The 27,652-nt window shown below is 39.2% G+C and overlaps 1 protein-coding gene across 1 annotated transcript; it reads left to right on the forward strand.

Moving 5' to 3' along the window:
• The first annotated feature begins 4,681 nt into the window (after positions 1-4,681).
• On the forward strand, positions 4,682-26,801 carry PSMA6 (proteasome 20S subunit alpha 6). Its single transcript, XM_069558749.1, has 7 exons — positions 4,682-6,021; positions 19,597-19,691; positions 20,070-20,151; positions 20,874-21,029; positions 23,373-23,551; positions 24,787-24,881; positions 26,575-26,801. The coding sequence occupies exons 1-7, from the start codon at positions 5,946-5,948 to the stop codon at positions 26,630-26,632; spliced, it is 741 nt and encodes a 246-aa protein (XP_069414850.1). The 5' UTR covers positions 4,682-5,945; the 3' UTR covers positions 26,633-26,801.
• Positions 26,802-27,652: the final 851 nt, after the last annotated feature.

Raw genomic sequence — 27,652 nt, forward strand, 5'->3', positions numbered from 1 at the left:
GACTGATCGAATTCCAGGCACAGAATTATATAGACTGGTAAGAAAAGGGTGGAGTAGCAAGGCAATGATAATTTGTGACTGCTCTGTCGATAGACACCATATTGTACCCACCACTGGTACTGGAGAGTGAGAGAACCACACACTAGGTGTTAAAGCCGAGAGCGCTGGGGTATATTACTTTATTGGAATGTGGTTTGAAGAGATTTTGAGCAGAAACATAACCATGTGCCTCCTGTAAGTCACAGTAGCACATCCCACACCACATTTGAGGCTCCATTTGTCCCTCTCCTTTGCCCATAAATTGTATAGTAGAACTGGAGTACAAAGAAATCACCGTTTTCTCTTTCCCCAGGACTCAGCCAGAATGACAACTCCTAGGTTCCCTACCATAGCTGCTGGGGTACAGAAAGAACTTAAGGACTTCGACTGGTATGAGAAAGAGACAAAGAGAACCAGGTTCTTGCCCTCAGTCCTCTATTGAGGCACCTGATTGGTGATGGTCTGGCCAGGGAGCTACCTCCCTTCAGCTGATCAGCCAGAGCTGCTACGTCTCCATCTCTTTTGTGGCCACAGTTGACTTCTGGGGCATCCTAACTCTTCTAAGATACTCTACCTACCAGTGTTCCAACACCTGCTCATATCACATGGAAACACAGATAAGCTTCATTTGTATATTCCCTGGCTCACTGAAACCACCAGCAGAGCATCCTAAGCCAAGGACTAAATTTTTATATTGCCTTTAAAAGCCATGTGATTCAGCATGTCTGCAGTCACTGGGAATCTATGCTGCCACTTTACCTTTGCCTTGTGGGTAACCCCTACCTTCCACCTACCTCCACCCCCAGGGGAGAATGTGGGCCTTGCCAAATGGAGGCCCCCAGGAGATTTTCCAAGACTCACGAGATGTCAAGTCATCTCTAAAATTTTTCAAAAAACCAGAAAGTCATTTCAGAATGTCTAACTTAGTGGCCCCACAGAGAGGAAGATCAAATTTTCCACACAGACACAGCAAGTCTGCCCCCATAGGCTTGTGTTAAAGCTGCAGGAGTATTCGTACCCAGACTTTCATGAAAGCTCCCCAGCCCAGGGGGAAGTCCACCTGAGTGAGTAGTTTAGCTGCTGCTTGGCACCCAAGGCACATATTCTTGAAGTCTCTGTTTCCTGGGGATTTCCCTTAGCAATGGAATCAGCAAGGGGTTCATCTTTCTGAAAGATTTCCCAGAGGAAATCTATTTGCCTGTGGAAAAAAACTCAAATTCTAATATGAAATCTCTGGGCTTTTAGGTTTTTGAGTTTGGATTTCTCATTTATTCACAAATCTCTTCGAATAAAAACAGTTCAACATAGTACAAAACCCAAGTAGTGAGAACGCATTTTCAGAGAATGATCAGAGTGCTTACTTTATGCCAAGCACTGATGATACACTCAGGAGCACATATGGCCTCTGCCCTCAAGGAGCCTGATGTTCTGATTCTAGCTTTCAGTTTGTGTTATATTGAAAATGAAGTTGACTCCTTGCAGGAAGTATCCTTTAGGGTATTAATGTATGTTGTTGTTGTTCAGTCACCAAGTCTTGTCTGACTCTGTGACCCTCCATGGTCTGCAACATACCAGGCCTCTCTGTCCCTCACCATTAATAAGTATATACCATCCAAAATCCTAGGCCTCTTTTAGGGCCCAGCTTAAAGGCAACCTCAACAGAAGATCAGAATTTATTTGAACCTGTGAAGTAATTCTCATAGCCCAGTGTGTGTGTGATTTTAGATAGTCCATCATTGCATGGCAGGGTACACCCAGGGTGCCTCACTGAGAGTCATGTCTATGTGGGAAGGAAAGGCAATTATGAAAACATTTCTCAGTTGTTCCCTTATCTTTCCACAGTTTTCAGTTCAACTTTTCATTTACTGAACTTTTATGAGCCAAGCCACATAGCAAGGGTGGTAGAGAACACAAAGATAAAAGGTATTCAGGCTCTGCTCATCTTTCTGTGCTACACTGGGTCTTTGTTGCTGTGCACGGGCTTACTCTAGTTGCAGTGTGAGGGCTTCTCATTGTGGTGGCTTCTCTTGTTGTGGAGCACAGGCTCTAGTGTGCTGGCTCAGTAGCTCTGATGCACAGGCTTAGTTGCTCCACAGCATGTGGAATCTTCCCAGACCAGGGATCGAGCTCGTATCCCCTGCATTGGCAGGCAGATTCTTAACCACTGGACCACCAGGAAAGTCCTGCTTTGCCAATCTTTAGTGAAGCCTGTTACAGCTCTTTTAAGTTAAACCATATGATTACCAATATTGGAAGCTTTTGACCTACAAAAGTGGCCATTTTATTTGGTTCAGGGTAATAAAAATTCAAATTATATGCACTGGGCATATAGGGGGAAAGAGGCAGATGGGTGAATCTGAGCTTCTTAGCTGAGGAGATGAGAATGAGTGTCCTTATAGGAGGAATAGGGGTGTGAGGGAACTGGAGAGCTTGGGGAGGGATCAGGCAGTGTATCTCAGAGCTGTGCCATGGAATGTAGCCCTGCAGTGGAAATAGGAGGATGAATTGCAAGACAAGGCTGAAAAGAAAGGCACAGGTCAGCTAAGTTCAAGACTAAATTTTATCGAGTACCTCAAAGAAGTCTGGGCAGAGAAGCAACTCAGTGAGATGTTGCTCAGGAAAATGATTCCAAGAGTGTGATCAACAGGAAGAGACTCTACTGTGCCAGACCATGCCAACTGGTCTTAATCCAGGCAGTGGCAGTGGGAGTGAGAAGCAGGAGGAGTTATCCCATAGGGAGAATCAACAGGATTTGGTGACTGGAAGGCAGCAATCACAGATGTGCTACGTATCTTGTCTAGTACCTCACTTTCTTGCCTTCTCTCATCTAATCTCCTAAACAGCCCCCATAAAGAGAATCCAGCCTTGAGGTTGCATAAGGTCAGATATCTGGTAACTGTCACAAATGGTATTTAAATTCAAGTTTAAACAGAAAGGGATGCACTCCTAGCCCCTGTGCTGTAAGGGAATTCATTCATTCAATTAATATTTATTGAGCACTTTAATATATGCTAGGTATTGTTCAAGCTGCCTGAGCTGTACAAGTGAACAAAACAAAGATTCTTGTCCTCTTGGCCCTTGGGTTGGGTGAGGAGAGACAATAAACAGTGAGCAAAATTATGAATTATATGGTGGAAAAGAGGAGAGCAGAATAAAAAGGATGAGAATTACCTGGGGAGATTTTGGGGAACTGACAACTATTGCAAGGTTTTGACTCTGAGGACTTGGAAAATGTAGTATGAGGGAAGGGAACTAACTGGCTTGGGAGAAAAGAGATGGAATGAGGTGTGTTCTGTTTTAAACATGTTAGGTTTGGAGGTACTATGTGTCTCAACGTGAAAAGTACCCCATAGGCGATTAGAGAAGACTCAGCACTAGAGAGTGATACAGCCAGAGACCTAGTTTTGAGGAAATATCATCATAGAGGGGGTTGTTGAGTGAGTTCACCCTCCAAGCAGCCTTACAGAGAAGTCATTTTATCTGACTATTCAGGTGAACTTTTGAAGTTACAGTCTAAGGGGCTTGCTCAGAGTCTAAGAAAAAAAAGTACTGTGTCAAGAGGAGTTGGTCCCACGGATAGGGACCTAAACCTCGGAACACCTTTCATCAGGGCACTTGGGAATCAGAGGGAGCCGGAAAGTACCCTGTGTGCCAGAAATGATGTCTGCACTTAGTATTTTCTTAATTGAGTTTCAGTTTTGGATTTTCTTTTTCAGTAGTGAAATAGAAGTTTATTTTTTTTTTAAATACTCTTGAAAAATTAGAACTTCCTTAAGAAACTCCTTAGGAGGCTCTTAAAATTTTTTTCTTTTAAATAGAAAGTGAGTTTAAGAGAAAATACATTAAAGAGGTAAGAATTCCTCCTTCAATATTACTTGCAACTGGTATTGAAGTGCCAGACTCTTGTTATACCTGGCTTTCCTGGTACACAAGCTGTTTGGCCAGCTACACTAGTTTAACATCTGGTTTGCATTTTACAGTCACTAAATAGAAGTGTGTGTCTTGGGGTAGGTCAAAACAGGCACATTTTACAGTTTCAAAAGTCACTTGCTGTTCTCCCAGAGCTAACTTGCCTCTTTGGAAATTATTCTCATTACTTCATCTACCACAAGCCTGCTTTGAGCCTTGTCCCTTCAGTTCTTGTTCATTATCAATCAAGGCTACTGATTCCTTTCTTACACCTATATTGCCTATTGTTAACCGCTCAGTTGTGTCCGATTCTTTGTAATTCTGTGGACTATAGCCCACTAGGCTCCTCTGTCCATGGAATTCTCCAGGCAAGAATACTGGAGTGGGTAGCCATTCCCTTCTCCAGAGGATCTTCGAGACCCAGGGATCTGTACCTAGGTCTCCTGCATTGCAGGCAGGTTCTTTATACCAACTGAGCCATCAGGAAGCCCTATTACATGTATATTTCAACTTCAGTTCCACTTTTAAGACAAAACTGTCCAGAGCTCCTGGCCAAAGGAAGACCTTACCTGGCCAGAATAAAATTCTGCTCTGGAGTGGCTAGCAACACCCTCTCCCTTCTGTACCTAAAATTAACTGGCTACTGCCAGGGCTTCCCTGGTGGCTCAGAGGATAAAACATCTGCCTGCACAGCAGGAGACCTGGGTTCAAACCCTGGGTCAGGAAGATCCCCTGGAGAAGGAAATGGCAACCCACTCCAGTACTCTTGCCTGGAAAATCCCATGGATGGAGAAGTCTCGTAGGCTACAGTCTGGGGTTGCAAAGAGTTGGACATGACTGAACAACTTCACTTTCATTGCCAGAGCAGCTGCGATCCATTTATTTCTCCCTCTCATAGCAGGAAAGACAGTGGTTGGATAGAAACTTGTCATGTGCAGAAACGTGGATGAACCTAGAGACTGTCAGCATGAAGTCAGAAAGAGGAAAACGAATATTGTATATTAAAGCCATTTATGTGGAAATAGGAAAATGGTAAAGATGATCTTGTTAAGCAGAACCTGAGACACAGACATAGAGAACTAAGCTATGGATACCAAAGGGTGAGGGAGGGGAGTGGGATGAATTAAGACTGGCACTGACATATATACACTACTACTGTGTATATTGCTTCCCTGGTGGCTCAGATGGTAAAGCGTGCAATGCGGGAGACCTGGGTTCAATCCCTGGGTTGGGAAGATCCCCTGGAGAAGGAAATGGCAACCCACTCCAGTATTCTTGCCTGGAAAATTCCATGGACTGAGGAGCGTGGTAGGCTGCAGTCCATGGGGTCGCAAAGAGTCTTTTTTTCACTGTGTATAAAGTAGATAAACTAATGAGTCCCTACTGTACGGCACAGGCAAGGTCTACCTGGTGCTCTGTGGTGACCTAAATGGGAAGGAAATCCAAGAAGGAGGGGATATATGTATACGTGTGGCTAATTGACTTTGCGGTACAGCGAAACTGACACAGCAATGTAAAAGCAACTATACTCCAGTTGAAAGAAGGAAGGAAGGAAGCCAGGGGGTAAACAGATTAAGAACGCCAGCAAGCCACATCCAAGCTAGATATACAGGTACCCAAACTAACGGGAGACTTCAATACGCGATCACTCAGAGAGGCCACTACTCGAGGCCCCGGAAGACTTTTTTGCTCTTGCTACAGTCTATTCATTCTCCAGATGAAAGCTCTAAACCGCCACAAGCCGAACCTCACCTGCAATCTTCAAGCCGCCCACACGTGGGGCTGGCGCAAGCTCAAGTCGAAGAACCCGCTCTTCCCCACCCCCACCAGAGGCGGGGCCTTGGAGCTCTCTCCGCGCTAGGGTCTTAACTTCGGTGCGCAAGAGCGGAAGAAGCCCGCCGATGCCCCGGAAACAGTCGTAGCAACTTCCGGAGGGGCTTGTATGCCTGGTGCGGGAGCTACGGGGCTCGAGATTGTGCTTGGAATAGTGGTGCACCATGTCCCGAGGTTCCAGCGCTGGTTTTGACCGGCACATTACCATTTTTTCTCCCGAGGGACGGCTCTACCAAGTAGGTGAGTGAATCGCGTTTGCCTTTGGTCCACTCGAATTGCTCTGTCATGGTACGGCCTGCAGCAGGAAGACGCGGCCGGCGTTCAGTCCCGGGCTGAAGCGTGGCCGGAGCTGGGACTGGAAGAGGGCCGAGTCCATGTGGAGGTCCCTTGATGTTCCCGCTGCTATCCGCAGGCTGGGATGGGAGCCTGAAGGCGGAAGGTCTCGGGCTTTCCTGGGCAAGCGGCCGCATTGCCTGGTCACTATAAAGAGTTACAGGAAGGTAGGGCTGTTAAGCCTGAATGGGCCCAACGTCTGTAGCCATCTAAAGGGTAATTGATTACTTAACCATCTAGTGAAAACGTTTCCTCTTCGTTTTCCTTTGCAGTATAGACTTCCTGGTCCTGTGGTTAATTACACGTAGACTTTCAGAACCTCTGTGTGTCAGACGTTGTGCTGGTCCTAGGGGACGCAAAGATGTCACACCCTCACTTATATTGACGCTCGCGGCTTAAAGGCAGTGACATACGTAAAACAAATGGATAAAAAGTGCCAAATAACAAATTACTGGAGTTCAGGACATCTGTGAAAAACTGGTAGACGGGATGAGTGGCCGTGAGCTCTAGAGCTGCTCTTGAAACTAACATCCTGCCTTAACCCACGTCTGATTGGGTGCTACTGTAATTTAAAAGTTGGTTCTGAACTGTAGGTGAAGTATAGTGAACTAGCTGTTTCTTGAAGAACAGCTTCACTGGAGATAAACCCTGAAGTAGTTAGTTATTCAGTATAGCAGTACATTTTGGTGGATCAAAAAGGTATCAGGGTTTAGGCTGTGATTGGAGAAGTCAGTATTAGGAGAAACTGGTTTACAACTGGCCGGTGATGGTTTTCTTTTTGAGTGAATTTAGCACCCCAGTGCCTTGGTGAGGTCAGTGATCTTCTGTGCTTGGAAATCATAAGGAGGGAGTTGGCCTATAAAGGAGGTTCTCTTCACAGTGTAAATGTTAGAAATAAAGGTAACTTGGAATGAAACCAGCCTACTTTATGGCTACATACTGGACATAATGTAGCAAGAAGCAACATCATATAGGGTAATTTGCTAACCCTTCTAACTCATTCCCAGTTGAAAAATACGATCTAAGATGAAACAGACATAATAACTGTATCTTCAAGGAAGTTTCGTTTTAAAATTTTCATTCCTTAGTTTTAAAGATTTATGTATTGGCTGTGCTTTGAATGTTCTATTTCATGGTTTTTAATATGCCAACAGGGAAAGTAACTTAAACTAGACTTTTGTATATTGTATTTTAAAGTCCAGCAATAGGCTTTAATGCTTCCCAGGTTTGGTGAGTTGAAAGGCTGAATATAGTGTCATTTTAATAGTTTAAAAAGACTTAGAATAGAGCATGCATTTCAGAACAGGTTAAATATCTAGACAGAATAACTTTAAGCTTTGTCTGTTATTAGCTAACTCCCTAAGCTTTGTCTTTGTAGCTAACTCCCTCTGCAACTCAGGGCAGCACTGATTAGGCATTGCTAGGAAAGGGAACGGAGAAGGCAATGGCACCCCACTCCAGTACTCTTGCCTGGAAAATCCCGGGGACAGAGGAGCCTGGTAGGCTGCAGTCCATGGGGTCGCTAAGAGTCAGACACTGAGCGACTTCACTTTCACTTTCACTTTTCACTTTCATGCATTGGAGAAGGAAATGGCAACCCACTCCAGTATTCTTGCCTGGAGAATCCCGGGCGGGGGGCCTGGTGGGCTGCTGTCTATGGGGTTGCACACAGTCGGACATGACTTAGTGACTTAGCAGCAGCAGGAAAGGGAAAGTGAAAGAATAGTATGATTAAGCAGTATAGTGGTGAAGAGTTCAGGCCCTGGAGCCATAACTAGATAAAAATTCCTGCTCTGCTTCATAGATAGTCCTCACCTGGGCAAGTGATACAACTGTAGCCTTAGTTTCTGTTATCATAGTTGGCCTAATAATTCCTCCCTTTTGTGTTGGTTTTGAGGATTAAATAAAGTAATATATGTATAGTGCTTAGCACAGTATTAAGTTCTCAGTAAATGTTATTTTTTGTTTGATTCTTTGGCCTTTGTGTGTGTGTGTGTGGTCTGTTAGATAGTAGCTCTGCAGACATGGACTGTTTCTTTTATGGTCCATCCATGCTTGATTCTCTAATGAAATATACATACATTGTCACAATGTTATGAATATTGTTTGTTAGTTTCTAAACTTTAGAATCTGCCCAAGACAAAACATGTAAGACAGAGTGCAAATTGTTAATGGCTGACAGTGGAAAAATAGGGAGATGACAAGGGAGTGGAAAGGATTAAAGATGTTCCTCATCTTCTATAGTTGGGATTCAAAAAATAAATGTGGTCTAAAGTTGATACGTTTAGAAAAATACAGATATAAATTTAAAGTTATAATCTTAATTATAATTATAAACAAACTGTTGATGGTGTTTGTTCTCAAGGAGTAGGGAAATTTTTTATTTTTACCTGTACACTTTAATAATTGTTGAAAATTTTCTCTTAATGTGTTCAAGGTGGGGTGTGTGTGTGTGTGTAAACTGTAGAGCTATATAAAGAGTATTTGGCTTTGAAATCCAACTTCAGGAATTTCATATGTTATCAGTGGGGAAATAGGTCCATAAGCCTGGCTACTTTAGAGCCCCTGTCTTCTGCCTTTTTGCTGAATATGTCTGGCAAGGGAGATGGAAGCAGTCACTTGAATTTGCCTCCCAGGTGAAGTGAGCGCTGCCTGGTTGTTCCTGAGAAGGGAGCATGCTGAATAGAAACAGGAAAGAAATGGACTGGTAGAGACAAACTGGAGAGGATGGTTTTCTAATCTAGAAAGTGAAAGTGTGAATTGAAGCCAGGATTCCTGGGGAGTCCTAACTCTACACCAACTAGAGGAAGTATAGAATTTTACATATACTGCATATGTAAAATATATCCCATTTACCTATAGATGTAAAGCACTTAGTGTCTGTCACATAGTATTAATAAACAGTCAGTAAATGTTTCTGTGAGGAATGCTGTTAAAATCCCTCACCCCCATGGCTGATAAAAATGGAAATTTTTTCACCTTAGGAGTTTCACAAGTAAATGCACTTACTTACTTACTGTTTGCCTCATTTAATGTTTTTTAAAAAAAATTCTTGTTTTGGGGACTTTCCTGGTGATTCAATAGCTTAGACTCCATGCTTTCAATGCTGGGGGCCTGGGTTCAATCCCTGGTCAAGGAACTACATCCCACATGCCGCAACTAAGAGTCTACATGCCTCAACTAAAAGAGCCTGTGTGCACAGCGAAGATAGAAGAGCCCACGTGCCACAACCCAGACTCAGCGCAGCCAAAAAGTAACAATAATCATAAGAATTCTTGTTTCAAAGTAGTGTTTCTCAACCCACACTTCTCATGCCGTCCTTGGATCTGATTTGAAATTAAATGTATACATGTATACATACATACATATTTATGTATATGTATATATATATTCATAAATACATACATATTCACTTCATTTCAGTTTAGTCACTCAGTCGTGTCCGACTCTCTGCGACCCCATGAACCACAGCATGCCAGAGCTACTGGTCCATCACCAACTCCCGGAGTCCACCCAAACCCATGTCCCTTAAGTCAGTGATGCCATCCAACCATCTCATCCTCTGTTGTCCCATTCTCCTCCTGCCCTCAATCTTTCCCAACATCAGGGTCTTTTCCAGTGAGTCAGCTCTTTGCATCAGGTGGCCAAAGTATTGGATTTTCCTAGGATTTCTTTGGAGGGAATGATGCTAAAGCTGAAACTCCAGTACTTTGGCCACCTCATGCGAAGAGTTGACTCATTGGAAAAGACTCTGATGCTGGGAGGGATTGGTGACAGGAGGAGAAGGGGACAACAGAGGATGAGATGGCTGGATGGCATCACTGACTCGATGGACGTGAATCTGAGTGAACTCCGGGAATTGGTGATGGACAGGGAGGCCTGGCATGCTGCGATTCATGGGGTCGCAAAGAGTCGGACATGACTGAGCAACTGAACTGAATGAACACCCAGGACTGATCTCCTTTAGGATGGACTGGTTGGATCTCCTTGTAGTCCAAGGGACTCTTCAAGAGTCTTCTCCAACACCACAGTTCAAAAGCATCAATTCTTCAGCACTCAGCTTTCTTTATAGTCCAACTCTCACATCCATACATGACCACTGGAAAAACCGTAACCTTGACTAAACAGACCTTTGTTGACAAAGTAATGTCTCTGCTTTTTGATATGCTGTATAGGTTGGTCATAACTTTCCTTCCAAGCGTCTTTTAATTTCATGGCTACAATCACCATCTGCAATGATTTTGAAGCCCAGAAAAATAAAGTCTCTCACTGTTTCCACTGTTTCCCCATCTATTTGCCATGAAGTGATGGGACCAGATGCCATGATCTTAGTTTTCCAAATGTTGAGCTTTAAGCCGACTTTTTCACTCTCCTCTTTCACTTTCATCAAGAGACTCTAGTTCTTCATTTTCTGCCGTAAGGGTGGTGTCATCTGCATATCTGAGGTTATTGATATTTCTCCCGGCAATCTTGATTCCAGCTTGTGCTTCTTCCAGCCCAGTGTTTCTCATGATGTACTCTTCATAGAAGTTAAATAAGCAGGGTGACAATATCCAGCCTTGACGTACTCCTTTTCCTATTTGGAACCAGTCTGTTGTTCCACGTCCAGTTCTAACTGTTGCTTCCTGACCTGCATATAGGTTTCTCAAGAGGCAGGTCAGGTGGTCTGGTATGCCCATCTCTTTCAGAATTTTCCACATCTTAAAAGTATACAAAAAAGCCATGGGATCAAACTCTGCTATGTTTTCAACCTTATATCTGCCCTCCCACATACACACGCTCCTCCCCACACACACACCACCAATATTTTTAATGACCCCACCTGCTTGAAAAATCACCATTTTGAGGAATATAATATTAGGAGGCACTGTGAAGTGAGAAGCACTTCCTGCTTAAGTTTAAAGGTTAGGGAAAGACAGAATGGCAGTTTCAAAAAAAGTCTTTAGCGATAAGATTCTAGTTGTACAGCATTCAAATTGGATGTTGACATATCATGCAGAATACCTGCCTTGTCCCAGTAGAACACCTCTTATTTTTTTGATAAGCAAACTTCAAAGAATGTAGGAGCCATATTTTTCCAGCCAGTGTTAATATGGGGAAAAATATTTTCCGAAATTCAGCACAGGTTTTTGTTTGTTTTTAGACAACATCTATTTATTTTCTCCCAGTTTTGTAAGTTAGAAGTCTGGTAGGCTTAGGGTCACACAGGCTGAAAATCACAAGGAGGCTGCATTCTTTTTTGAAATTTAAGTTTAGATTTGTTTTTTATTGCAGTAACATTGGCTTATAACATTATATAAGTTTGTGTGTGCAATATACTACATCATGATCGCCACCAAAAATTTAGTTTCCATCTCAGTACAGTGTTTTAGACAAAATTATGGGTGAAAAATCTTGGCTTACATTCCGTTAATTATCAGAATTTCAGAGTCACCTGTAGATGCTTCGCAGTGAGTGCCCATAAATGGGATGTGCATTTCTGCTGTTGCTAGCATCGCACCAGCAGCTCCTATTGTGAGCCGCTGTCGGGCATTGTGTGCTTGTCCTGAACATTTTGTCACAGTACCTTTTATATTTAGCCCTTGTTTTTTCCTAATGTTATACAACTCAGTCCTGGAAAAGTTGGAAAGTGTTGGGGAAAATTGTAGGTGAGGAAGCAAAGTGTATAAGAGAGATTACTGTGGAAAGAGGTCTCTATATACAGACAACTGTTTATTAACTATTTTATTTATAATCAAGGATGCAGTTTTCATTCTAACTTAATGGTTTGTTGTTAGATTGAGCCCTCTGAACCTGCTGGTGTTTGACTGCTTTTTACCTGTAAAACTAGCTCTTTCATGTGGTTCAACCTAATATATATACACACACACATATATACTGGTAACTAATTATGTATTTAAATTAAAGATGAAGAAATTGAGGACTTGAGATGAACTATAATCCATTATAATTTTTCCTATTTAAAAAATAAGAAATGGGCTATCAGTTCTTTTCTTGCATAATCTTGGACATTCAAAAACAGATTACTGAGATCAGCATAACAGTGTTTGCTAGTTTTGTAAGTTTCTGAAATTCATCCAAAAAGCAAAATTTTTAGTGATGGAAATAAAGTGTTTAATTACTGTTTTTGACATTTGAATTCTGACTCAAAACTAAATATACCTTTTAAATACTGCCTATAAACTTCTGTTTTTTAATTGGCCTTCATGCTCTCCTCTGCTGTAAACGGTGATACTACTTTTACCCTACCAGTGTTTCTTTTTAATTACTGTCTCTAAATTTTTTACTCGACAGTTTCCATTTTTATAGAAATTACTATAATATATTTTATGGTGGTGTTTTTTTTTTATTGTAGTATAGTTGATGTACAATATTATATAAGTTTCAAGTGTGCAACATAGTAATTCACAACCTTTAAATGTTACACCCTGTTTATAGTTGTTATGAAATATTGGCTATATTCCCTGTGCTGTACAGCGTGTGTCTTTATAGCTTATTTTATGCTGGTGGTAGTGTTATAATGGGGATTCATTTACACAAAATCTTACTGAAAATTACACTGTAATGCCACATGGTAAGTACCAAAATATTGGTACAGAGAAGGGTTTAGGAAGTGACACTGACAGAGAGAGCCAGGAATGTTTCCTTAGAGGAGATAAATTGATTTACATGAAGATTAGATAAGGAAACTTAGGGAGACCTGTGTATTGGTTAGTCAGGTGTAGCTGGAGCAGACAGTGACAATTGGAAAAAGATTGTAGCAAAATTTTGAAAAGATTTGGATGTCATGCTACAGTTTGGACTTTGTCCCATGGATTTTGGACATATCCAGTAAAAATCGTTAAAAACAAGATTATTAAGTAAGATAGCAGAAGAGTTGGGTTATAGAATTAGAGTTAAGAATAGAAAGGGACAGATGACAGGAAGACCATTTTGGAGAGGGTTATTCCAGTAATCCATACAAACAAAAGTAGGTAGAATAGTACAGTGACACTTGTATTCATAACCCAGCTTTAATGACTGTCCGCATTTGTCAATCTCAGTTGTCATTTGTCAATCTCAAACACTTAGCCCTCTCTGCTGGAATATTTTAAAGCAAATCCTAGATACAAGAGTGGACATTTCTCTCATAAGAGGAAAGTGAAGAGTCAAGAATGATACCCAGGTTTGCAGCTTGAAAACTTGAGTGGTTGGTAATCTGAGATAAATATAAGAAGCAGGTTTGCAGAGATAACTGCGTGCATGCTCAGTCCGAGTCTTTGTGACCCCATGGACTGCAGCCCACCAGGCTCCTCTGACCATGACATTTCCCAGGCAAGAATACTGAAGTGGGTTGCCACGTCCTTCTCCAGGGGATCTTCCCGACCCAGAGATCATACCCGAGTCTCCTGCATTGGCAGGGCGAATTCTTCACCACTGCACCACCTGGGAAGCCCAAGAGTTGTTTAATCTCAGCCATGCCTATGGGAGAAATGAGCATTTACAAATAGAAGTTCAGAGCTAAAAATGACAGGTAGTAGTGATTATATAGGAAAATCACCCAGTGATAGGGAGAAGTGATAGAATCCTTGGGGATACCAGTATTTAAGGAGCCAGCTGGAGAGATGGAAGCAGTGAAGGAGACAGAAAAGTAGGAGATAAATAGCAGGAATTGTTTGGGGGGGCCCACATCTCATGGGATCCTAGTGTCCTAGCCAGGGATCGACCCTGAGCCCCCTATTGTAGAAGTGTGGAGTCTCAACTACTAGACCACCAGGCAAGTCCAGGAATGATATTCTTAACTAAGAACTTTAAAAATTCAGTTTCTCAGATGCACTAGCCATATTTCAGGTGCTCAGTAGTCACACGTGGCTATTGCCTATTATATTGGATCATGCAAATATAGAACAGTGCCTTCATCACAGAAAGTTCTGTTGGACAGCAGTAGTCTATATAGACAGGAAGAGAGGACTAGGACCCCTTTAGTGGATCTTTGCTAATTCATAGGCACATTCTCTGTTGAGAAACATTTTTTATACGTAAAAACTTTCTTTATATTTTGTGGGAGCAAATTTTAATATGTGGTGAGAGCCATAGCTCTTTTCCTTTGTGGCTTTTTATGTTTTGCATTATTTAAGCAGAACAGGTAAGTAATGCACATGAGTGAAACCAGCTGGTGAGCCAGGAGGAAGAGTGATGGGAACTGTGAAAAACTGCAGAACACATGTCAGCCCTAAATGATTTATGCTCTGCTGGACAGTTGCTGTGAGGGTCAAATGATACCAGAATTGTTTTCTAAGAAAAAATAATCCTGCTTTTATTTTATCCAACTTTTAGTTAATTAAAATTTTCCTAGGAAACTGTGTATTCTAAACCAATTTGAGTAAGCTGGATTGGTTCCATGGCCAACCTTTGACTTAGTGTCTACTGGTTGCAAATGTAATTTGCTCCTTGGTTCCTACTTTGACTATGCAGTCTGGTGGTGGAGGGGGAAGTAACACAGTTGAAAATGTTAAAATTTCTAGTGAAATGGGAAATGCTATGGAAATTTAGAGAAAGTGTTTAAGAATCCCTTCTAGGACAATCAGAGAAAGTATCCATGGGAAATGGAGGACACCTGAGGGGGAAGGACAGGCTTTAGGTTTTTTTAGCTAGGTGGAAATAAGAGTGATAGGGCAGTCTAGAGAGGACTTGAAGAAGCAAAAAGTACATTGTAAGAGGAGAGATGGTAAAATTGCAAACTAATAGCCTTCCATATCCATAGACAGGCTTCCCACATGGCTCAGTGATAAAGAATCTGCCTCCCAGTACAGGAGATGCTGGTTCAATCCCTGGGTTGGGATGATCCCCTGGAGAAGAAAATGGCAACCCACTCCAGTATTCTTGCCTGGGAAATATCATGAACAGAGGAGTCTGGCAGGCTACAGTCCATGGGGCTGCAAAAGAGTCAGACACGACTTAGTAACTAAACAAAAACACCCATAGACAGAATATTTTTTAGGCCAAAGTTGTGTTCTGAACAATCAGGTAGTAACAGCTGGCAATTGAAAATGTACTGAAATTAAGTGAGATCAAGGATAGTGACCCAGTTATTAGACCCAGATATACATCTGTATAGAAAAGGTTGTTCCTAATATTTATCTCTGTAGTATCTATAGTGATAATCATTTTATTACTGATAACTAACTGGTCATTTGTATGCTCTCATTTCCTAGTTAGTATGGCTAGAGGTTTTTATTAGTTTCCTGTGGTTGCTATAACAAATTAGTACAAACCTGGTTGCTTAAAACAACAGAAATTTATTCTGTCACAGTTGTGGAAGCCAAAAGTCTAAAATCTGTATCATTGGACCAAGATCAGAGTGTCAGGCAGGGCCATTCTGTCTCTGGAGGCTCTAGGGAAAAATGCTTCCCTTGTCTTGTCCACTTCGAGAGGCTACCAGGATTTCTTGGCTTGTGGCTCCTGCTGCATCCCTCTTATCTTCAAGACCAGCATTTGCATATCTCTCTGCTCCTCCTTCATAGCACCTTCTTCTCTCTGTGTGTAAAATTTCCATCTGTCTCTCTTAATAAGGATACATAGGAATGCATTTAGAGACCACCAGAATAATCTCCCCATCTCAAGATTAACTTACTTAATCACGTGTACAGAGAGTGTTTTTTGGGGAAAGAAGCTATACATGGTAATGTTTGCAGGTTCTAGGAATTAGTTCAAACAGTCAATTTTTGACTTTGCTCATGTCCTCTTTTATGTCTATTTCATTGATTTCTGATCTTTATTATTTCTTTTTTTCTAATTTGGTTTTATTTTGCCTTTTTCTAGCTTCTTAAAGTAGAAACTTAGGTTTGCAGTGTAGAATTGGGGGCCCTAGCCACTTTCTGACTGACTGACTTCACCAGAGGCCACCAGTGGTTCTTGCCTTGGAGCCACTTACCAGTCCAGCAGGAAGACGGTCTAGAGTGAGTCTGCTAGCAAGATAGTCTTATTTAATGTAATCAGGAAGATGCCATCCCATCACCTTTGACGTATTCAGTTAGAAGGGAGTTAGAGATTTTGCCCATACTCAGGAGAGGGGATTACACAGAGATGTGAACAGCAGGAGGCAGGTATTGTTGAGAGAGGCCACCTTGGGATCCATCCACCATAGTGCTAAAATTCCTTCTGAACACTTTGAGCTGCAACCTGCAAGTTTTGTTATATTTTACCATTACTATTCAGTTCAAAATATTTTAAAGTTTCCTTTGTGATTACTTCTTGGACCTATGGGTTATTTAGAAATATGGTTTGAAATTTTCAAATTTAAAAAATTTCCAAAATATAGGGTTTCTAGCACTTTGCAATACCATCCATTTCCCCTGTGTGCCCACTCCATCCCAGGCTAATCGACTTTTTTCATCCATTTTGTAAAGTGTGTCTCCGGTTGTCAGCATATATTTTGAGTCTTGCTTTTTTATCCGTTCTGACAGTTTATGCTTTTCATTGGAGTATTTCATCTATTAACATTTAATGTAATTGTTAACATGGTTAGATTTCTCTCTTTTTGACATGGTTAGATTTTAACATCATTTTATTTATTTCTGTTTGTCTCTGTTTTGTTTGCTTGTTTTTTCCTCATTACCTCCTCCCTTGCCTTCTTTTTGATTATTTGAACAGTTTTGGGGATTTCATTTTAATCTATTAGCCTTTTGGCTGCATCTTAGCATTTTTTAGTCTTGTTCTGAGGATTACAATATATATGCTTAACTTCTTCCCATCTTTCTTAGAGTTAATGTTTATCATTTCACACAAAATGTACAAGCCTTGAAACATTGTAAGTCAACTTACTCCCTTTCCTTCTATAAGTAATACATCTCCATATTTTACAAACTCCATAAATGTTATAATTTTTGTTATGTATTTTTAAAGAATTAAAGAGAATAAAATAAGTCTTTTATATTTATCCAGATATTTACCATTTTTTTATGTTTCTCATTTCTAAAGATTGGAGTTTTCTCTTGGTACTATTTTCCTTCAGCCCAGAGAACTTCTTTTAGCATTTTTGTTGCAGATCTGAAAGTGTCTGTTTTACTTTCATTCTTGAAGGATGTTTTTGTTGAAAATAGAATTCTGAATTGATGGTTTTTCTTTCCACAATTTAAGGATGTTCCACTATCTTCAGGTGAAATCCATGGAATTTAAATCATTGTTCTCTTGTATATAATCTGTTCCTTTTCTCTGTTCTCAAAGTTTTCTCTGCTTTTGATTTTCAGGAATTTGACTGTAATGAGTCAGGTTTCTTTTTATTTATCCTGCTTGGAGTTTGCTGGATCTTCAATATGGAATTTTATGTCTTCTGCCAAATTTGGAACATTTTAACCATTATTTCTCAAATTTTTGTTTGTTTCTGTTTTGGGTCTCATTCTTTCCTCTCCAGTTAAACACACTTATACCTGTTGATATTAATCTGCAGACTTGTGTTTTTAAACCTGTTTTCTCTTGTTTAAAATTGGATAGGGAATTCCCTGGTGGACCACCGGTTAGGACTCTGTGCTTCCACTGCAGGGGCATGGATTCTATACCTAGTCCAGGAACTGGACCCCACATTGTCATGTAGCAAGGCAAAAAACAAAAAGTGTACTTTGATTCATTTTTCATACTCCTTGCTATATTATCTCCATTCTGCAGTTAAGTCCATTTGGTGAATTTTAAAATTTTAAATGTATTTTTTAGTTTTGTAATTTCTACTTGGTTCTTTTGTACTTTCCTGAGATTTCTTACTTCATCTTGAATATTTTTATTATGTCACTGAACATAGTTTTAATAACTTTGCCTGCTAATACAACATCTGGATCATCTCAGGGTTGGTCTCCTATAAGTAGATCACATTTAACTATGTTTTGTTTGTTTTCTTTTTTAGTATGTTGAGCAATTCTGGATTATATCCTGGGCATTTGTAAATGTTGGGTTGTAAAGACTGGATTTTGTTATGTTCCTCCTTCTAGCAGGCAGTTAATTGATGGCAGCTTAAATCTAACCTTAATTCTTTTATCCCGGCTAAGATGCTTGGAGTCTGTCTTTTGTTATGTGTGGTTATGGAATCAGCCAGAGATTTGGGCAATAAAGACACTGAGGCTCTCCCTCTCTCCTTTCTTCTCCCTCATTCTTCAGCAGCTGTGATTACACCCCCAAGCTTTTCTCTAGCTCTACAGGTCAGAAGGACTGAATTTTCTGTGGATGTTTAGCCCAGACTGGGGCCTGCAGGCAAGCTATAAGTCACGAAAAAGGGAGGTTGACCCCACTCCATTCCCTTCTTCAGGCACTAACTCTCCCTCTCTGGAATCTGTGTACTTTGGGCCTCTCTCTGGTATCTTTGGGCAGTTATTGTTTTGGCTAGAGTTTATAGTTTTTCTGGAGGATTGATCTGGTACAGACTTTATTGACCATATGAGAAACAGAACTGAGAAGCATTATGAAACATATTTTAGAAATTATTTGTGGTATAATGAGACGGTAAAAACAAGTTGTTATAATTTGATAAAGGATTTTTATCACAGCTCCTATTAAAGGAAATTCTTTGGTGTCATAGGTAATATCTTCCTTAGATGAGCCTCATCACCAGTGGCTTTTTGAACCAAATGAGACCAGGCCTCAGACCTGGTGTGCAGAGTAATACTTGACAGAATTTTGAAAGCACTTATTATGTGTCAGATGTAAATAACAACTGGAGTAGTGATTTTTTTTCTTCTATATTTCCTCTGTATTTTCTACAGTGAGCATATATTAAATTTTGTTGCAGTTTTCCTGATTACAAAATATGTTTTTATTACGTTTAAATATTACAGAAATAAATAACATTGAAAGGGATAGTCTCATCTGTAATTCTGCTCTCCACAGGCAGTCTCAGCTAAACCACGTGGTAGCAAAGTAGTTAGTTTTTATAAATCACTTTGATCAGCTGTTTTAAAGTGGGAGTGGTTTGACAGCAACTAGAGAAGTGCACAAGCTGTAGTTTGTTATAGATAAACTAAAGAATCCAATAGTGTAGGTAACGTGCAAGTTGCAAAAAACATGATCCAGAAATTTTCAACTTGGTAGAGAGGGTAAAAAAGACAGAGTAATCTAACAGCAATTAAAGCTGCATACAACCAATTAGTTATTGACCAAAAGTTAACAGAAATAGTAAATCTTGAGAAAATGTAGAGCATCTAAAGTTGACCCAGGAAAACCAAATGTGGTAGGAATAATGGCTATAAAAGATTTTTTAAATGATAAAACAATTGATAAAGATATGATATGATAAAAATTGTTTATTGGAAATTTGGTGTTGTGCTCCTGATGAAAATGATCAAAATGAAAAGAAATACAGTTGGTTTAATCATGGTTTATTATTATCATTTTGATTTTGTGTATCTTTGATGGCATTCCATGTTAATCAAGCTGTTTATTTTTAATAACTTTATTACTCAGTTGCATGGATCTATGATCATTTATTTTACGTTTTTAAAAAACTGTTCTATTTTCCAGAATATGCTTTTAAGGCTATTAACCAGGGTGGCCTTACATCAGTAGCTGTCAGAGGGAAAGACTGTGCAGTGATTGTCACACAGAAGAAAGTACCTGTAAGTAGTACTGCCCAGATAGGTACTTGTTGCAGAATGCAGTGTAAGAATGTCTCATGAGTTTGTACAAGGATATATTATTATCTGTATATGTTGATGTTATTTTTATAAGCACAATGGCATTCCTAGGTCTTTTGTCTTCAGGCACCTCAGAACACACTTTGGTGAGCTAAAGTTCTTGCCCACGGAAAACATATCATCTTAAAAAGGAAAATAGGGTAGTGCCCACACCTCCATTTTTTTTTTTGGTTTTAACTGTAAAATGAACAGAAGACATTTATAGTTCATTGTTATAATTCCATAATTTTTTTTTATCACTACACAAAGACCTGTGTTGTTTTTTGTTTTTTTTTTAAATTATCTTGGTTTGTTCTTTAGGACAAATTACTGGATTCCAGCACAGTGACTCACTTATTCAAGATAACTGAAAACATTGGCTGTGTGATGACAGGAATGACAGGTGACTGGCTTGATACTTACTTAGATTTGTTATTTTCTTCACATTATTTCTAATTTTAAAAGGCTTCCATGCATATCTGATTTGCAATCTTCCAAGGCTAGTATCAGTCTTCAGAGTATTGTGTGCGTTTTTGAAACCATAAGTTTAATAGAATTAGATATCTATGCTGCTGTCAGGGAAACTGAGCAAAGGCCCTCTCAAAAATGATTGATTTCATCTATGAAATGGTTTATTAATTTATTTCATCTATGATATGGTTAAAATTTAAGAGGACATAAGTCAGTATATCTCAAACCTGGTGATAGTGACACTGGTTAGAAGTGGGTGACAGTTGTGAAAATAACTTTGGGTTTCTGTTTTCTGAAATCAAGGGAACATTCAAGCCTACAGAAAGGTGGAGAGAAACCTTATTCATTCTCCTTATACCTTGTTCTTTGGGAGATGATTAGACACTTTTAGAAATTATTGTGATGGCTAATGAAGAGTTCAGCAAAAAGAGCAGAGCTATGTATAGGACTTCGTCTTTTACATTTTTTTACTTTTTTGTCACATACTTATTGCTGAGTCATTCACTGTATGTTGGTGGGAGAAAAAACCATTGTGGACCACTTCTGGTTTCCTTAAGTCATAATGAGATGCATGCATATGTTGGGACAGTTACCTGGCTTTCAGGTTCATTCTTTCCTTCTAATGAAATAAACCTCTGTTTCTTATGCTCTAAGCTGACAGTAGATCCCAGGTACAGAGGGCACGCTATGAGGCAGCTAATTGGAAATACAAGTATGGTTACGAAATTCCCGTGGACATGCTGTGTAAAAGAATCGCTGATATTTCTCAGGTCTACACACAGAATGCTGAAATGAGGCCTCTTGGTTGTTGTAAGTATGCAAAGAAGTCTCCCAAGTAATTAGTGAATTCAGATTTTTTTTTAGAGAACATACATTAAGAAAGTTATTTCAGTAAGACTTGGGTTTTGAACATGTGGTTTGGAAAATTATGAAGGGTGAGAAAACTCTTTATAATAAATGGGTGTTGGAAGGATAGGTTTCACAGCAGTCTTTTAGGCACTACGTTTAAACATGAGACACAATTAGGCTTTTGTAGTGGAGATTCCACTGCAACTCCAGATTACTAGTTCAGTGAAAATGCCTAAATTAGGCATCTTAACATTGTAGTTGTTTCTTTTGACCACCCTAAAGATTCAGGCTCACACACATAGGCCTGTGATTCATATACTTTATATTTTATATACTTCATAGTCATATAAAGAAGAATAAATTTCTTCTTTTAAAAAACAAGTAAATTTTTATTGGGAGAGAAATAAGATTTATTGATTTAAACTTAATGGAATAAGTTAGCCTGGAAAATTCAACATGACTGTTTCAGACAGCATGTCATTTATTTATGAGAATTAAAGCAGTCAGTGTAATGATTGACCTATTACTTTTAAAAGTCTCCCTTGATTTCTACAATGATACTCTTCTCCTCCGCCTCCTTACTTTCCTTAGTTTATCCTTGTCTACTGGTCCCTTAAATGTTGTTCATCGGATTTCTCTCCTTGGTCCTTCTGTCCTCTTTGTTTGGTCTGGGTAATCTCATCCGCTTTCTTGGCTTGGCTTTACTGTCTCATCTGTATGCCAGTCTCTTCCTTCATGTCCCACAGATACTTCAAACTCGAAATCATTGCTGTTTTCCTACTCTCATCCTCAACTTTTTTCCTCCCCCCACCTCACCTTCCCTGGCCTTCTGTTTAGTCAGACTGTCCAGCTTTACTGCAGAATACCTGGCCCTTCCGCCTCCTGTGTCACTTTTCCATCGTCTCTTGCCTTTGCCACCTATTTTACCACCTTTCTCCCTTCTTACTCTTTCCTAGACTGTTCCATATTGCTACCTGAGTTGTCATCCTAGCATTTTGTTGTTTTGTTGTTAATATGATATGCAGGGTCCCTTACAGTTTATTCCCAAGTTGCTTCTTTCTTGTGCTGCATTTCTTTCTCCTGAAGCTACTGTAATACATGGATCTTTTTGTCCATGTATTTTGTCCTGGGTGTATCCTGACCTTTTGTGTCCCTTTGTGTGTGTTTCTTTTGCCTTGATTGCCCTTCTGTTCCTTATCATGTGTTAAACCCTGCTCATCTGGAGTAAGGAAGTGTTAACTAACCACCCCTCCACCCCCCAGGCAGTAAGTGGGTATCTCTTTTGTGGTGTCCCTGGTACTTTCTATTGTATGTCAAGTATAAAATGTAAAGAAATGTTATGGATAACATAAGACACTATATTAAAAAGGTTCAGATGGGGTTAAGCCCTTCTTTAAATACTTTGTTACCTGTTCTGCTGAGTAGAGAGAAGTTTGGCAGTGGTGTTTATCTTAATTGTATGTCATTATAATAACATTTATAATACGTTATGTGTACAGAATTTAGAATTTGGTTTATACTGACTAGTACAGGAATATATATCAACAGTAACAAAGAGGGGCATTACAGATAGAGGTGAGGAACTAGTCCCTAGGTTTATTTCACTTAGTGCTAGCATTCCCAAGGTGAGTTCCATACACTTTCAGTTCTCTGGAACCTTAATAGGTAGTTCCTAAATTTAAAATAAAAAAGTATTCTGTGAGCAAATAAATTTAAGAACTACTGAGGTAAAGTAGATCAGCTTACAGCAGAAGATTTTAGGACACTTAATATGCTTTTGTATATTTTCTAAAAATAATATGTGAAAAGTCTATTTTCCAAATATATCTGACCAGTTAACATCTTGAGGGGCTGGGGTTCAGAGGAACATGCTTTAGGTAATAGCAGGGATTAGAAAATTATATGTTATATTTCTGATCATTCAGACCTTTTAAAAATCTGTGATAAAACCTTTTGCAAAGTGGAGATTTATTACCTAATTTATCTGTGGTGATAAACTATGTTTTGTTACTAGTTTTCTTAAAGCAAAACATTAAAAAAAATTTTTTTTAAAGAATTATGAAATCGGCTAACTTGATTTTATTTGCTTTCATCAGTTGCCTTTTCTATATAACATCATTTAATTTCCACATTTACTGAGCACTTACTGTCACATTAAAAAACCTGTTCTCAGGAATTATATATATGTATATATCCTAAAATAGCCAGAGTAATTATTAACAGATACGTGACAACACCAAGAGAGACGAAATCTGGTTGTATGAAAGTTTAAGATATTTAATGAGGGTCTTTCTTTCTGTTTAGGTATGATTTTAATTGGTATAGATGAAGAGCAAGGCCCTCAGGTGTATAAGTGTGATCCTGCAGGTTACTACTGTGGGTTTAAAGCAACTGCAGCAGGAGTTAAACAAACTGAGTCAACCAGCTTCCTTGAAAAAAAAGTAAAGAAGAAATTTGACTGGACCTTTGAACAGACAGTGGAAGTAAGTTAACTGAAAGGAGCTGACCTTTTTTTTAATGCTATATAGAATAATGAAGATCGTTGCATAATTGACAGTCTTTATAAGCTATTCCTGGGATATTCATGATATCCAAGTTTGTCAGGTTAATAGTAAAATTGGTGTCACATGGGAACAGTGAGGACTGCTTTATTCATCTATTCTGTCTCTTACTGTATTTTAGACTGCTTTCAGCAAAACACATAAAATGGGAAAATATAACTGAGAATCAAGTCAGGACCAGGCTGAAAACCTGCATGGCTGTGATTCAAATTAGACTTAAGCTAACTGGAAGCAGAAGTGAGAAAGTTGAGTCAGTAATATTGCTCTTATGGCCCTAAAAGAAAAGCAGTCACACACCAAGTTTTCAGGGAAGCAGATATCTTCATAGTAAAATAGTATGCTCACAGGAGGACTTGACAGAGAAATTATAACTGAAATGCCTAGAGTCAGCATTAAGCAGTATTCTTGAGGGGATTGTTGGTTATGATTGGAAAGTTTTAAATTGACAGGACAAGCCAAAATTCTTATACAAGTACTTAGTAACCTTAGACTAAAGAAGCTTCTTATTTATTGCCAAGAAGTTAAAAACAAAATTTTAGTGAATTGTTGAAAAGAAGGTCTGGGATACAGCAATTCTGAAGACTAACATGATTCTGATAAACAAGAAAGGAAAAATTATCATCTAATAGTTTTATGTATGGTTGGCAGTATTATCATATACTAACAGGAAATGTGAATCTCATTCTTATGTGGGAGGTACTGTTTAAATGTCTCTTAAGGTTCTTTTTTTTAATTGCAATTTATAGTTATGTGAATTAATCACATCACGTACAAAGCCACTTAAAACATTCTTAAAAGTGTTATCACTGTAAATTCCTTAAAAGAAGACTGTATTCATCTTTATCCTCTCCGAGTCTCACTCCAAGTGCTGAGTATATTGTCTGGCATGTAGTGATCATCAGGTAAACAGACTGTTTTGTCTTAATCACCCTATTTTTCTTGTGAGACGCCTTTCACTTATAGCTCAACTTGGTATAAACAAGTTTGTTATAGGCAGGCAGCATCTTAGAATTAAGCAATCTGTGTGGCTGTTGAACTACCACCTAAAAAATGAATAGCTTGTGGTTAATTCATGAGTTGAATAAGATTAGGATGAGAAAAATCTTGGAATCTCTGAAAAATTCTATATTATTTTAAATATTGATACTTTTTTTCAGACTGCGATTACATGCCTGTCTACTGTTCTATCAATTGATTTCAAACCTTCAGAAATAGAAGTTGGAGTAGTTACAGTCGAAAATCCTAAATTCAGGTGAGATATATTTATTGTTGGCTAGGTACTTAAGGAAGTTTGCCAAGTGATAAATTCTAGTGTAGAGAGACAGAGGTGTGTTGGTTCATTTGTCCTATAACTTGAAGAAAAAACACTTTTTTGAATGAGAGTTGGGTTTTTTCCCCAGCACCTGAGAGATCTGGTTTTGTTGTTATTGTCGTTTATTTTACTATTTGTTTAACTGCGTCGGATCTTGGTTGCAGCACGCAGCATCCTTGTTGCACACTCTGGTTGTGTGTGGGCTCCGGAGCTCACAGGCTTGGTAGTTGCGGCTCACAGGCGTAATTGCTCCGCAGCCTGTGGGATTTAGTTCCCCATCAGGGATTGGACCTGTGTCCCCTTGCATTGCAAGGTGGATTCTTAACCACTGGACCACCAGCGAGGTCCTGAGAGGTCTGTTTTAAAACTTATTGGATGTCTCCTTAAAAGACATAACTGCTTTTTTTCTCACTTTATTTATTTTATACCTAATACCACAGGTGATGTATAATAACCTCCTTTATATAAGGAGTAAAGTAAGTATAAGTGTTTTTCTTTTTTTAGCTTAAAGCCAATAGAAATTCAGCTCCAAACTAGTAGTTTTCAGATGGAGCTTTGATTATTTAGTGGTTATTTAAATGAAGCTTTGAAGAACAATATGAAATACTGATGTACATCAGACCCTATCTGGGTATCTTTGAAACCCCCAGATTTTGCATACAGCTAATTGAATATCTGATGCTGGACTGGATGCTTGTCTGTTCTTACTCAGAGCTTCCATGAGTCAAATCTGTACTGGGTGCTTAACATGTTATCAGCTCACTTAATCCTCCCAGCAAATCTGTGAGGTGGTTTACTTTTACCATGAACCTGGATACTCTTGTGAATAGAGAATGTTTCTGTTAAATCACAGATGCAGAGAACCTACTAGAAGGCACGTTAACTGTTACGTGTATTTACTCTTAGGTCAGAATTTTTAAAACACATGTCAAGGTTAGGGCTGGGGAACAAAAGTAGTAAACTAAGCTTAACCAGACCTTTCAGAGCTTCATTAATACATTTTTCTAGTTTGTCCTTTTTGTTGCCTTTGGATAAGTGATATAAACTTGAAAGATTTGAAAAAAATTTATGGAACTTTTTAAAAAAACATAATTGAATTCCCTTTATCCCCTGGAGGAAAAGGTTGCCTTTTTTTTTTTTCCCCTTTCTTTTTTTTTTCTTAAAGCAGTAAAATTCCAGCAGGAGCAATTTCTCTAAAGGACCTCCAGTTCTTGTGTTCTATTCTGAGACCCTTCTATAACCTTTCAAGTCTTTATTTTCATCTACTAGTTAAATAAGAAACCAAAGAGCCTATGTCTTCAGAAAACTCTTGTATCATTTATAAATTGATAGTATTTAAATAATAAATAGAATATATATATATACTTATATATATAAATAATAGCTAGATAGTATTTAAATAATAAGCATAACTTGCATGCATACAAAGTCACTTCAGTTGTGTCTGTGCAACCCTCCTCCAGGGCATCTTCCTAAATCAGGAATCAGGTGGGTATCAACCTATCAAATTGGGTGATAGGTACACAAGAGGTCGTTGCTATCCTACTTTTGTGTGTGTGTGGTGTTTATTTTGCATAATAAAAGGTTTTCAAAAAGTAAATAGTTGAGGGGTTTTTTTCCCTTTGCCTTCCAGGATTCTTACAGAAGCAGAGATTGACGCTCACCTTGTTGCTCTAGCAGAGAGAGACTAGACACTGTAGTTAGTTTACCAAATCCGTGACGCCACTTGCCTGTGTGTTTGGTAACAACAGACCAACATTTTGGGGGCCCCTCGATTGAAAAAGGAACTTCTCCCACTCTTGCTGCCACTGACATGGTTAGGACTCTATCTGTATAAATAAAACCAATGCTTTTGGAAAATAATCGCCTCCTGTCTTTTTTACCTCAAATTTAGAGTATTAAGTCTTCGGTACGTGCAGACTGGTAAATAAATGTTCACCACCTTCACATGGTAGTTTTTATTCATCTTTGTTGAGAGATCCACATTTCTTTGGCTTAAGGAATTTAATAGCCAGATATTTAAACTGTAGCTAGTATGGCATAATTAATAAATCACAAACTAAAACTCTGGTTTCAAAACTTGCTCTGACTGTAGTTACTTGGCATGGGAAGCCGTCTTTTTTACAATTCCTCATTCATTCCTGAACTTGAATTCCAAGTACCATTGGAAGTTTTAACTATAGTAAAATGATTAGCATTATTGATCTTCAGTAGTTGAGGTACACATTTAATCTATACTCAATAAGAACCTCAATAAGAACTCTTAAAAAGAGCAGAAATTGTGGTTACCTTTGGGAAACAATAGAGTTAGAAAAGTTGTAGAAAGTGTATTTTCTTTGCTGCCTTAAGATTCATTATTTAAAGCAGACTTTAAGAAATTGGTCTATAGTAAAGGAGAGATACCACCATAAACAACATTAAGGGAAAAAGAGCAAACTATATTCTGAATAATCTTTTTTTGAATTAAGTGTTTAAACTTCCCAGAGTAGATCCCTGGTGACCTCAGCCACTAATTGTTATGTAAGTATGTGGTTAGTAGCTCAGTCATGTCCAACTTTGCAACCCCATGGACTGTAGCCTGCCAGGCCACTCTGTCCATGGGATTTTCCAGGCAAGAATACTGGAATGGATTACCATTTCCTTCTCCAGGGGATCTCGACCCAGGGATCAGACCTGCATTGGCAGGCAGGTTCTTTACCACTGAGCCACCT

The sequence above is a fragment of the Ovis canadensis genome, chromosome 18 (genome assembly GCF_042477335.2).
Source record: "Ovis canadensis isolate MfBH-ARS-UI-01 breed Bighorn chromosome 18, ARS-UI_OviCan_v2, whole genome shotgun sequence".
NCBI lineage: Eukaryota > Metazoa > Chordata > Mammalia > Artiodactyla > Bovidae > Ovis > Ovis canadensis.